Source organism: Sylvia atricapilla, chromosome 4 (genome assembly GCF_009819655.1).
Source record: "Sylvia atricapilla isolate bSylAtr1 chromosome 4, bSylAtr1.pri, whole genome shotgun sequence".
NCBI classification, from domain to species: Eukaryota; Metazoa; Chordata; class Aves; order Passeriformes; family Sylviidae; genus Sylvia; species Sylvia atricapilla.
The window spans coordinates 43,791,075-43,804,145 of record NC_089143.1 but is presented as its reverse complement, the minus strand read 5'-3'; the positions used below and the strand labels follow the sequence as shown (position 1 = coordinate 43,804,145).

Below are 13,071 nucleotides of genomic sequence, written 5' to 3'. Positions count from 1 at the left end.
GTTTTCTGCAGGTTCATCTTCAGGCAGCTCCTTTGTGGCTGTGACCTTGTTCCCTCTAAAGCCAAGGCTTTTCAGGTACAGGCATTACATTGTAAGCTGAGCAGAAGGGGTAAAGTGATAAAACACTTGAATGCAAATGGCATTCAGTAAGATGATGGACAGAGTGCTGGTGTTAAAATAATTACAACGTAACATGAAAAGAGTAAAATCTGTTTCCTGGTTAGTCAGGTTCATTCCAAAGAAAGGTTTTAATGACATTTCAGCAAAGTATTGGCCTTTAAACACAGATACCATTTCACAAAATAATTAAGAGCCAGTTTGAAATGGGGATTTTTTTTTTTTTTTGGTGATCGGTTATTTTTTCCCTTTTAATTTTTTTTTAAAAATTCTTGTACTTTTGAGGACATTTGTGAGGATTGTTCTTTTCTGGCATGGTCAGCATCCTACCACTGTTTGTACCAGGTATAGTGAATGCATTAAGGCTGTGGGAGAGGGCAAATAACTCATTTTTCTAAAACAAATGTTTACTTTTCATCTTTTGATCCTGATGATGAAAAATAACACTAAATTTATGAAAATAATGTGATTTTTTTACTTTACTGAAAAGTCTAGTATTGGATTTGTACTCTGTCAGTGAAGAGTTAACATTAAATGGTTTTGGGAATATGGGATTGCTCATTCTGTCAGTGAAGCTAAGAAGAATTTTCTATGTGTAACAGCACTGGGAAGCAAGACTATTTTTCAAGGTAAGTACAATAAAATTCAGGTAATACTCTTCGTCAGAAAATATTTGGAAGAAAAATGCTGAAAAACATCATTTAGTTACACTACTAGGTAGACTTTATTTTTTTTCTCAATAAGAATAGTGAGTGTACATACACACAAAGAATGCCTTCCTCTACCATTATTCTGAATTGCAAGTTGCAAATGATATTTTTTTCCTTAATATGTCTTTTTCAAGAAATAGAAAGATAGATTTAATTTTTAAGACAGTGGTCTCATTGCAATTCCATGTCAGGAAAGTCCTCTGAGAAGACGAGAATATGCAGTCAGTCGAACAAAGGAGCCACAGAAAAGAAGCCTCATCTCCAAGAGCTCAAAAGACATGTATTAAAATGAGCTGACTGAACCTCAGTCCTGTGTCTTGTGGACTCATCTTCAGGGAAATGAGGTCCACTACAGATTTTCTGATTGCAGCACTAGAGGCTTCTTAGTGCTTTTCTACTGGTCACTTCCACAGGGTGGAATGAAGAATTCTGTTTTGCCTTGACAAAGTCCAGTTGGACATATTTCTCCCACTTCTCCCAAAATGGATTAAAGTGAATACAGACAGAGACAATGAGTAAACTATGATGTAAAGTTTATATACAAGAATATAACATTTATCTGGAGTATTTACAAGGTTAATTAAAGCAATATTTTACAACTCTTTCAGATTAACCACTAGGTATATTACAGTTAGGCTACAGGTGGTTTAATTTGCAAAATAATTAAAAAAATGTTGCATTCAGATCAAACAGCTCCAAAACTTGTTCTTTTCTTTTTTTTTTTTTTTTTTTTTTTTTTTTTTTTTTTTTTTTTTTTTTTTTTTTTCCTTTTTCTTTTTCTTTTTTTTTCTGAGAGAGAAGGGCTCAGACTTGTGGAAAATAATATGTGAGAATGGTTAATATACTCTTACTGGTGCCTATGTATCACATGCAAGAGTGGTAACGTGACCTTTATAGTGTTAATGCAGAGGGGATGCCTTGTCACCTCAGCGGAAGGAAGCGCCGTGGCCCTGGTGACAGGCCAGCCGTGGTGACAGGCCAGCCACACGCTTGGCTTTCTCTGCCTCTCCTGCTGTGGCACAACAAATATGCACACATACAGAGAAGCAGCAATATAAATGAACCAGCTTTACCAAAAGGAAGAGGGAGAGACCTCAGACCAAAGTCACGTTTGCAACCGTAAAAAAAAAACCCCAAGCTTTAAGCGAGATACTTTAACACTCCCCAAAAATAGTCTTTTTTTTGTTTGTTTGTTTAATTATTATTTTTATATTTTGACCTATGTACAAAAAGGGGAGGGGTTCTTCCCCTGTCGGAGAGCGGTCACTGTGTCTTGTGCCCATGGCATCTGGAGGCTCACGGGGGCCAAAGCAGGAAGGTGCGAGAGGCCCAGAGAGCTTGGGACAGGGGCAGCTGCTGGAGGGCAGCCAGAGACCGAGCCACTAACACTGCAGTTTGCGGATGCTGCGGGAGAACCGCTTGAAAGCCCGCTGCCCTTTCTGCCACCGCTTCAGCGAGGTGATCACGAGTTCCCCGGCTTGCTTCTGCCCCATCACCAAGTAGGGGACGTTGATGTCGTTCATCTCATCGCAGGTACACTGGAGGCCACCTTTGAGCCAGAGCACTATCTTCCTCAGATCTCTTTCTGTCAGCCCATTCAGCTTGTAGATGGTTTTACTCTTTGTTTCGGGGGTGATCTTGGTATCCCCATTGATGTAGGCAATCTCCTTCACTTTTATCTTCAAGGCTAATAGAGCGAGGGGAGGGGGAAGTGGGGAGAGGGAGAGAGATTGAGAGGTTTTTTTCCCATTAGTGCACATAAAGAGGACCTGGGGAGGGAGGTGCTCTATTGCTAATTAAACTGTCAGGGCTGACAGAAGAGGCAGCAGGTGGCTCCATTTCTAAAGCCACAAAGGGCATGCAAGTCATTTCAGTTTGAATCAACCTTAGGGTTGAGGGTTTTGGATTTCTTTTCCTCCTCTCTCCCCTCCCCCTCTTTTCCCTTCCTTTCTAAATTAATATTTTTCCAGCTTTTCTCCTGTTTGCAACAGAGAGAGGGCATGTTTGCTACACTAAGCAGAGCACCTTTTTTTTTTTTTTTTTTTTTTTTTTTTTTTTTTTTTTTTTTTTTTTTTTTTTTTTTTTTTTTTTTTTTTTTTTTTTTTTTTTTCTGGGGGAGGACAGCCTTCCTGAAAGTAGTGTTGGAAGGGGAGGTGGGGAGGCAAGTACCTAGACCTAATCTGAAACCTGATCTCTGCTGCAGCTCAAAACTTCTACACTTAATTTATTAGGCTGGAGAGGATTTTAGGCAAACCTGTAAGGAAATGATATTTCACATGCATTGTTTTTTTGAAAGAATAGATCCCATGGAGGGCAAATTGGTCCAACAGCTGCATTCAATTTGGTAAAATAACTAGGAGGGGGATATAGGGCCCTGTAAGAAGCTGTGGGGGCATGTGTAGCTTTAGGAGGATTTATCTGAGTCCAATTTGCCAGGCCAAAACTATTGATTGTTTTAGCAATTATGTCCCACAGTCATGGTTTCAGGTTTTGGGTGGGTTTTTGTGTTCTTTTTTAAAAGAAAGACTTTTGAATTTATATAGATACTTATACTACAAATCTGTTTCCAGGTATTAAACACTGACCTATTGTAAAAGGATTCCCCTCCTTATTCCCTTTTGCTCTTGAAATGCTAATGTGTGGATAATGTGTCCTTCAGTTGTCTGTGTTGAAGGGGCTTTCTTGTCCTCTTCTAACCCCAGATCTTCCCATTAAGTTTATATCCCCAATTGTCTGTGCATTACCTTCTCTGTCAAATGATATATAGAGCTTCATTCTTAATCTGTGGAGAGAGTCTTTCTTACGATACACTGAGATTGGTCATGCGGCTCTGTCTCAAACATCTAAATGAAGCTTTGCTCTACTTCTCCCCAGGCAATACTCTGCATGAAAGATTTTTTTTTTTTTTCATTTTACTTTCTATTGGGCTTGCCAGCAACATCCACATAAAAGAGCACTACTTCAAAACAGTAAACAGAAAAGAATTATTAAAAGGGCTACTTTTTACTCCAAGGTGGGATTTTGTGTTTCATGACCCAATGGTCAAAGCCCTGCCTTTATTCAGGCACATCTCTTATACTGACTCCACTGGGAATGGAGTGGTACCTGACCTCGACTCTCAGGTTCCAAGCTAGACGAGCTCTGCTTCCACTTACCAAAGTCGTTTTTGCAGAGGTTTTCCACGATGTCATTATCATCTTCATTTTTGTTTTTGCAGGCATCACAGACCTTGGGTGCTGGAAACGCAAGCAACAGTCCCCGTCAGACCCGTGGAGAAAGGAACAGCAGGTGGCGTCGGGGACCCTTTGGGAAACGCCAGCGTTCCGTCCCTCACCCCAGAGCCTGCTCCTTCTTCCCCCAGCCCCTGAGCTGCCCGAGCACTTTGTGCCGCCTTATCCTGCTGCAGACCCGCTACAGAGGTCACGGTGGGCTTTTAAGGTCACACGCCTCAGCAGAAAGATTTTGTTTTAACGGGTAAAAAAGTGCAAGGGGAGTGGGGAGGGAGGTGGAAACACGACACAGAGCACCCCAGCTCCGCTCGCTCTACATCGACGACTCTTGTACAAGGCGATCGACCCCCTGATGCCGCGCGGCTCCAGTGCCGAATCCCAGATCTTTTCTTTGAGGATGGAGATGGGTGCAGGCCCGTGACAGTTCCCCGACGCTGCCTGCGGTTTTCCCGGCCCCCTCGAAAAAGCCTCCCTGAGCCTGGTCGGCGGCCACCTCCCCGGTCCCCCCGTCCCGGAGCACCGGGGCGCGCTGTAACCCAAGGCAGACGCCTTCGTTCCCCCGTGGAAAGCCGCGGAGGGCCCCCGCTGTCGGGGCGCCTCATCGGGGGCAGATGCCGCCGGTCCGGGGGCGACCCGGCCGCTCCCTCTTACCTTCCCTGGTGACGGGGAGGATGTGGTCGCTGCTGGCCAGCGGGATGCAGAGGTCGTTGTCCTTGGGGAAGCGGCTGCAGTCCAGCATGTCGGGCCAGGGGAAGCCGAAAGCGGACATCACCGGGGCGCAGCTCTCCTTCACCTCCTCGCAGAGCGAGTGGCAGGGCTGGATGATCTCGTCCAGGTCGTCGATGCAGACGGGGGCAAAGAGGGAGCAGAGGAACTTCCTGGTGTCGGGATGGCACTGCTTCTGCACCAGCGGGATCCAGGTGGACGCCTGCTCCAGCACCTCCTGCACGGTCTCATGCCCCAGCAGGTTGGGCAGCCGCATGCTCTGGTACTCGATGCCCCGGCACAGCAGCATCGGGGCGGGGATGGGCTTGCAGTTGGAGCGCTTGTAGGAGAAGTCGGGCTCCCCGAAGGGGAAGAGCCCGGCGGCCGAGCCCATGCACTGGGACGCCAGCAGGAGCAGGGCGCAGAGGCGGCGCTGCATTTCGGGGCGCCGAGGAGGTGGAGGGGGGCTGGCGAAAGGCTCGGGGGGCCGGGGTGACGGGGCGGGCGGCGCGACGCTACCTCAGCCGTGGGCAGCGTCCCCCAGCCCGGGCTCCTACTGCCAGGCGGGGACGGAGAGTCTGAGCGAGATGCTGGGGCAAACGGGAGTTTTCTGGATTTTTTTGTATGCAAATAGCAGGGGGAGCGGGGGCTGGGAGGAGCCTGGTGACAGCCATCCAGAAAGGATTGGTCACTACTTTCTCGGTCTGCTTTTGCTCAGGGGGATTGTCTTTTGGCAGGAAATCCTTGCGAGGAACATTACCGTGCGAGCACGGAGGAGGGAAAGATCCCGGCGAACAAAGAACCCCGAGGAGCTCCTGTGCCGGGCAGGGGCCGCGGGGCCGCCGCGGGGAGCTGGAGGTGAGCTTTGCCTCTGGCTGCGGAGCTGCCCGGCTCCCCTCGGCAGCCCCTGCACACGTTCGGAGTTCTCGCTGCCAGCGGACGGGAGAGGCGGCCGGGCCGGTTCCCAGGCAAGGGGCGAGGCCGGCGGCTCCCTCATCCCCCGAGGGGTGTCTGGCACCTCCGGCCCCTCCCTGCGATGCTGGCAAGGCTTGGCCCGGGGCTGAAGCCTGGCAGTGACTGGGGGCTGCCAGGCACTCCCACCCCACTCCGGCTCGGCAGCGCCCAGCCCTGGGGGCTGTCAGGCGGGGTCCTACTGGTGCCCCCAGCCCCTCCTGCCCCTGGCCAGGAGCGGGGAACCTGCAGCGGACCCGGGCCCTACAGCCCCTGGACGGCCCTCGGCTGCCAGTGGGGGATTTCCCCGAGTGCAAGAATCCAAGTGCTTTCGAAATGCTAGCACGTTTTTCTGAGGCTGAAAGCGCGGGTCTGGCTCCGTGCAGCATAGGCACATCCCTTTCCATTCACTCCTGTCTTCACCTAGAAACTCTCTTAAAGAATTTGTTTGTGTTGATTTAACACCAAGGGAGAGACAACAGGCAAGGCACTGGGATCACAACTCAGCTTCAGTATGCTTTGGATAATTCTTGGATATTTAGTAATATTATTTATGGGATTATTATTGAAAAGAATAGGCCTGTGTAGTATCATTTTGTGGTAAGCCACATTCATTAATCAGCTACTGAATATTTCTCCTTATGGAGATGTTTTATGGGAAGCTGGCCTCAGCCATGATGACTTCTGTAAATTGCAGAATCTCTGTACATCCAGTTTCCCTACTGGCCTTCCCAGAGATGTGACTCATTGCTTGTGGCAATTGAAAGAGATGGGACCTACAAGCAACTTCCTACACCAGGAAGGCACAGGTCTACCATGCTGGAATGGCTGTGGTGCTGCCCCTGGCAGGCTGCTGTCACATGGTGAAGCCAATGCCAACTCTTTCAGAGGAGATTCCAAGACCTCTTCTAGTGGGCCAAACTGATGAATGTAATCTCCCTGTAGGCCAGCTTCTCTCCTGAAGTTGTTTGATACCTGGAAAATAAACGTCCTGAAGGTCAAGTATCTCTTTTGGTAAGGCTTAAAAGTAGTTTATTGCTTACAGCGCCACATATTCTTGCCATTAATTACCTGCAAACAGAGCACATGTAAGGTGCTGGCCTCAGCTGCCTTCCACGGGACTGAGACCCATTGGTGGCTTATGGTGCCTATTTTAAGCCTATTTTGCCAGGTGCCAGAGGCTGTAGCTTTTGTCACTTCCCAGGAATGTCACTTTCAGCCCCTAGTGCTGGTTCTACAAGCCTCTGTCCCCAAACTCCTCTTTGGTGGAAGGAAATTTACCAACAGGTTTGTTCTTACCCTGAATGGTCTGGCTATTCACCATCTGCTTGTAAAATGGACAAGTTTGTGGTTTGTTTTTCTCTCTCCTTTTTTTTCACTGCTTCTCATTTGTTGGAGTTATTGATATGCCCTCAGGTGGATTTCCTCATGATTGGAAGAAAATTTGCCTGCTCCATAAATTCCCCGTATGCTACTTTTCACGGATGCAGCCAGGTAGGCTATGTGGAAGCAAAGACCCAAATCTGAGCGGACTGTTTAGGCTAGAGATAATAACCATTCTCTGTGGTGGAGAATGAGACACATCCGACAGAAACCTGCTCATTCTTTTCACCAGGACTGTTTGCTTGTTTGTTTCCAAAGCCCACAGGAAAAAAGCAGAAAAACCACACACTTTCGTGGATTAAGCTTTGATTCGAAATGAGGTTTTGTTGATACCTTATTACTTCCATTTTTAATGACCCCCGGTGAACTCAGTTACTGTAAGTTTGAAATGACTCGAGATCACGTAAAGAAAACCAGGCCGAGCCTGCAGAGCCGAGCAATCATTGGTGTCCTCGCTCGGATCCCTTGCAGGTGAAAGCGCCGGAGGGCGAGGCTGCCTTCAGCGCTCCCCGCTGCCAGCTCGGGCACGGCGTTCCCAGCCTGCCCACCCGAGCGCTGTCCGCCGTGGCTGCAGGGCAGCAGTGCCCGTTCACCACGGCCCAGCCGCTTTCCCGGCGTGCGGACGATGCTGGTCCTGCCGGCCCGGCCCCGCCGCCCATCACCAGCGCGGCCCCTGGCACCGCACGGCGCTACAGGCGGAGCGGGGCTGTTTTGGCCGCCCCCGTGCCTCTGCCCACGGCTGTCGGGCGTGGGATGTGCCCGGCACGGCCCGGGAGCGTCCCCGGGGGCCGCCCGCGGGGATGTCCCCCGGCACACGCCCGGGCCAATAAACATGCCAGTCTCACTGTTAATTGGGAAGGGAGCTGAGGAGCGCTGCCGCCCTCCGCCCCCCGGGCAGTTCAGCCCCGCCCTGCCCCGCCCCGGCTCTCCAGGCAGGTACGGGGCCCGCCGCCGCCAGGTACGGCGCTGGGATCCCCTTCCCATGAAAGCCATCGGGTTGGAGGCTTGGGCGACCTGGTCTGACCTGGCAGGAGCCAAGCAGGACTGCGCTCCTAAAATCTGTTAAGGTATACTTTTATATTTTATTTTAGTGTATTAAGGTGCTTTTTTATTGTTTTAAAGGCAATTGTTTTATAGGCTTTTGAGCACCAGTAAATTCATCAAGTGCCATGGATAGTTAATCCACTTTAAAGCCCTGAAAGTAGCATAAGCGTTTAAGCCACTTCAGATGTTTAAATCTGTATAAGCTGTTAAAACGCCTTTAATCCTCAAGTGCTTGAACCACCTTAAATCTTGGGAGTTAGGTGAGAGAACGAGCTGCCTGGAAAGAAAGGCCTCAGCTCGAGTTCCCCCCAGTTTCAGTTACCTAATGGATGGTGGGCAAAATGAATGAACTGTGGGAAGTCCTTGGAACTTGCATTGAGTTCAGTGTAGCATCGTGTTCTAACGATGTGCCTGTTCTATGCCAAGTTAAAACAGTGATGCTCGTTCCCCTTGTTTTTAAGCCTTGATAACAACTATGAACTTCAGTACACTTTTCTGACCAGTCCCAAAAGCTGAGATGTGCAAAAGGGAAAATGTATTGACACTTGTATGTCTGCTAAAAAATAAGCAAGACACTTCCTTTAACACAGGCAGCAATAAAGAATATGAATTTGGAAATCTGTATCATACTTTTCTGTATCTTCTGCTTTGAAATCGCTCAGTCCCTTACCTGGCTATGTACTGTATGTGGAAGCCTTTGCTTCTCCCTTCCCCTGATCTCCCCTGAGGTGCTTTGGTGATGTGATGAGCTCTGAGGCAAAAGCTACTGTCGCTGATGGCTCCTCCAGCCTGGGTCTCACGTTCCTTTGTCACGGACCTGAAGGTGTTATTGTCCTTTTGGGTTGCAGAATAATGGGATAACTGTGGCTGGAGGGAACCTCTAGAGACCATTTAGTCCAAATCAGTGCTCCAGGTTCTGGGTTTAGCCAGGCGGCTTGCAGTCTGACACTCCTGAGACCTCTGTGTAATACCTGCACCCTCACCTGAGAGGCTTAATTCAAGGCTGTGTCTCAACCTTGCTCCCCTTCCTGGAGAAAAGGTTGAGCTCTCAGCTCTTGAATAGCCCACAAATTGGTTTCCCTTCATGGGAGATGGTGAGACTAGGATGGATGATTTGCCACTTTAAGAACAATGATTTGCAAAGGGAGGCATGGATGCATGGAGGGCAGCCAAGCCTTACCTGGCACAAAACACCTACTCCAAATGTCTGGGGTGATGCTTTCACCCCCGAATTGAGTCCAGCCCACTGACCAGTGAGAGTTGCCAGACCAAGCAGATTAGAGGAATACTGACCTCAGAGGCTTTATAAGCAAAAAATTGGAGCTTGAGGACTTGCCCTTAACAGTGTAGAGGAGCAAAAGACTTGTGGCTTTTTAGATAATTCTCTTCAGCTCATGAAAGGGCATTAATGAGGACAAAAGTGATTTTTCTCACCACGATGAAAACATTTGAAGAAAATTTCTGCTTACCTTTAAAAATGGTCTCCAACATCACACTACAGAAATATTACTTTTTGTATCTCGTAGTTGAATTTGACAGGGGAAAAAAAAAAGGATTGCATAGATTTTGATGTGAGGCAGCTCAGCAACAGATCCCTCCTGTGCTGTTTCGGTGGCTGATAAGGTGGAATTTAACATTTTCCAGATCTGGACTGGGCAGCGATCTTGTTTTCTGTTGCCACAACATTTAAAGTTTCATTGTCAAAAACTGCACATGTTATAGCTATATATTCCTCTCTTCTCTGGAAGGAACCCTTAAAAAATAAGCTATCCTTTTCTTGGCTTTCCATTCGGAATGCTCACTGAAAATCCAGCAGCGAGCATTCTCGAAAGGTGCTGAAGATGTGCCTGAGCGGCACAGGGGGAGAATCTTCCTCGAGCGATGGCAGAAGAACCTCTTGGTGGCGCTTGTGCACACTATGTCGTGCTTTCCTTTGCCCGGTGACACGGGGTACCTTCCCCCTAGGAACATGACGCTCTGTATTTCTGCTCGCTGCCCTTCTTCTGTAGAAACTCTCGCGACTGGAACTCCAGGCCACCTTTAGCAGGGTTTGATATTATGGAAGGGAAAGATCAAATTGAGGATGGTTGCTTTCAAATGGAAGTGAAACCAAGTCACACAGAGTTTTTCTAGTTTTCACTTTTATTACTATTTTAATTTTAGTGGTCATTCTCTCAATAGTTTCCCTGCATTTAGTATCTTTAAGTTTTCTGGTTTTTTTTTTTTTTTTTTTTTTTTTTTTTTTTTTTTTTTTTTTTTTTAATTTTATTTATTTTATTTTTTTTTTTTTCTCCAGTTTGGAATGTTTTCTGTAGGAACATTATTAAATATTATTCCAAACCTCTGCTTTTTAATGTTGCTTTGTACTTTCCATTTATACGAAGCAGTAAATATAGGTGCTTAGATGTTGTATTATGCATACACACACATGTATGTGTATAAATCCAGATTTATTTGTATGCTAGTACTTCAGTAACTTATGATCCTTCAAATTTATCAGACATGTATCTATATCTGGCTACAGTTTTTGTCGTGGTGAGCATTTTTGCTCATGCAGAATTTCTGTTTGTAATTACCATTCCCTTTACTATCTATCTAATCTAAGTGCTGGATAGCAAAGGTAGGAGAACCATGCCCTGGAGGACTATAATTGCATGGTACCTGGTTTTCCGAGTGTATTTTGTTTAAAAAGCTGTAATGTAATAAATCTTTCCTTTCTTTCCCCCTAGCTGCTATTTGCAGCCTGGTAGTAGCTAGCAGCTTGAGCAGAGAGTGGGGCCCCACGCTGTGAGCCATACAAAAGGACAGGGTGTTTATACCAAAATTCCTGGTTCTGTATGGAGCACGGGTGCTTCATGTGGGGAGAAAGGAGAATTGCTGTCTCCATCTGGGCTGGGTGACAGGGGACAGAAATACTGCCCTTATTGGCCACTCTTCTGCTGTTATTACTATCATGAGGGGTCTTGCTCCATGTTTTACTCCCTGTTAGGACTTCAGTAGGTTTTGGCCATTTGTATCCAAAGTTTCTATTAGTACTTCCCCTGATGAGTGGCTGAAGCTGTGGACATTGGTGAGCTTTGGTGTGGATCTGTGTGCTGGGGGAGGTCACGTAAATCTGCAGATGCATGGGCAAAAATAGCCACTGACTGCTCTGCTTCTGCAGTGCTTAACAGAGAACACAGCTGTAAATGAGTGTGTGAGTGAGGCAGGTATAGAAATTCACTTTCAGAGCTAATTGCTTCTTGTAGGGAAATGGTCAGATTTGCTGATAGATAGCTAGTCTAATGGCCTCAAGGTTTGGACAACTGTTACTTGTCAAGGAATTATTTTAAAATAATAATAATTTGTAGAAAAACATTTTAAAAAGCAAAATCAAGATAACCTGTTCCCCAAAGCTATGCTGTTTAAAATAAAGCAATGAAACAGTGATGTCAGATTGATCTAATCAGCAAGCCTCTGTATTGCGTTGGACTTAAATTACACAGTGATTCAAATAATCAAACTAGTAGGGACACAATCAGTAATTTAAATATATTTGCAGACTCTAGAGTTGGTATTTTCAAATAATAATTTTAAAAAATCCAGAGGTTTGAAGTAACTGACCCAGAGACTATCTACATGACATGGCTTATGATGTATTGGTATTACATTTGCAGTTTTACCAAGTTCAGAAATAACTGAGAAAAAGCAAGCAACTTTCATTTAACCTGTATTCAAGGAATATATTAAAACTTTTGTTCAGCTTCTCAAATTTCTTCTTTCCTCTATTATTCTGCTTTCAAGCTGGAATTGTGCAGTTTTACCTTCCTGAACTTGGTGTGGAAAGTAAAGCTGAAGAGTCTTGTAAAGGAACTCCTGCTTGAAATACACTATAAACATGCTGTTCTCCATATGTATTTTTCCTTTCTCGGTACATGCAAATGCCTACTTGTAATATAAGGGGAGGTAAGTTTTAGAACCATCTAGCACATTTGTTGATTATTTTGGTGGATTTTCATACTTTAAATTATTGATTTGTTTCTGTAAATTTCTAAATTTTCAGTCTTCCCTCTCTCTGTTTACTGTGGGACTAATCCATCTTAGCTGCCCTCTACTCAAATAGTTCATTGTTGCTTAGTCTTCTGTTCTGGTTATAACTTCAAGTTTTGATGGAAGTGAGTGTCTTCCAGTGAATTCCATATTTCCAATTGGTATGTAGTTGGGTTGACTTACTTTCTACAGGGAAAACTTTATTTTTGGAAAAAATGTGAGAATGTATTTATCTGGTTTACCTGTGTAATATTTTTTTCTGTAGAAGATTTCACAGCAAACAAGGTTTGTTTAGATGCTATAAGTAAAATTGTAGCAGAAAGTGTGTCAGGGTCAGTTTAGAATTAATATTTACATCTGTGAATAATTAGTGAAATCATGTTGTTTTGAGTAGTTTTATAAACATTAAATATAAAAGTACCATGGCTTACAGACGTGCATCCTTTGCTACTTAGTGTACAGACTTATACATTTGGTGCTTGGAAGAGTTCACGCTGAACAAGATGAATAAAGCTGAAACCATGTTGCATTATCTTCATTTGGTTTGGTTGAAAATGATGAAGTTATATTGAAAAGGATGCTTGAAATATCAGACTAAACCCTTAAGAATGGAAATACTAGTTCCCTTTACCCTGGTATGCTGTCACCTGTGTTTTGTTCTTTTTTGCTTCTCTTTCCCTCACATGATTTGCCCCTGTGGATGCTGTGACTTCACCTGGCCTTGTGTTACACATTCTGCCTGGGTGTGCCCCTGATAAGAGCAACTAATTGTGGGCTGGGGTCATTAGCCAGTTCAAAGTTAGAGCTCCTTACATGGTCAAGCACATAAAGAGCTGCCGTTCTCTCCTCCCACCCTCAAGCGTTTTTAATTCTGACACCCAATGTATGCTGCAGTTTTCTGA

At 45.7% G+C, this 13,071-nt stretch overlaps 1 protein-coding gene across 1 annotated transcript; it reads right to left on the bottom strand.

Annotated features, from left to right (window-relative positions):
* Positions 1–2,051: 2,051 nt before the first annotated feature.
* On the bottom strand, positions 2,052–5,246 carry SFRP2 (secreted frizzled related protein 2). The gene is made up of 3 exons (XM_066317714.1): positions 4,709–5,246; positions 3,983–4,063; positions 2,052–2,514 (listed from the first exon to the last, which is right to left on the bottom strand). The coding sequence occupies exons 1-3, from the start codon at positions 5,199–5,201 to the stop codon at positions 2,210–2,212; spliced, it is 879 nt and encodes a 292-aa protein (XP_066173811.1). The 5' UTR covers positions 5,202–5,246; the 3' UTR covers positions 2,052–2,209.
* Positions 5,247–13,071: the final 7,825 nt, after the last annotated feature.

Excerpts from the sequence above, each read along its gene's own strand:
- SFRP2 (XM_066317714.1), bottom strand. The coding sequence starts at position 5,201 with ATGCAGCGCCGCCTCTGCGCCCTGCTCCTGCTGGCGTCCCAGTGCATG. Across the intron at positions 4,064-4,708 it reads CCTCCCCGTCACCAGGGAAG|CACCCAAGGTCTGTGATGCC; the intron begins GTAAGAGGGAGC and ends TTGCGTTTCCAG. Across the intron at positions 2,515-3,982 it reads CCTCTGCAAAAACGACTTTG|CCTTGAAGATAAAAGTGAAG; the intron begins GTAAGTGGAAGC and ends TCGCTCTATTAG.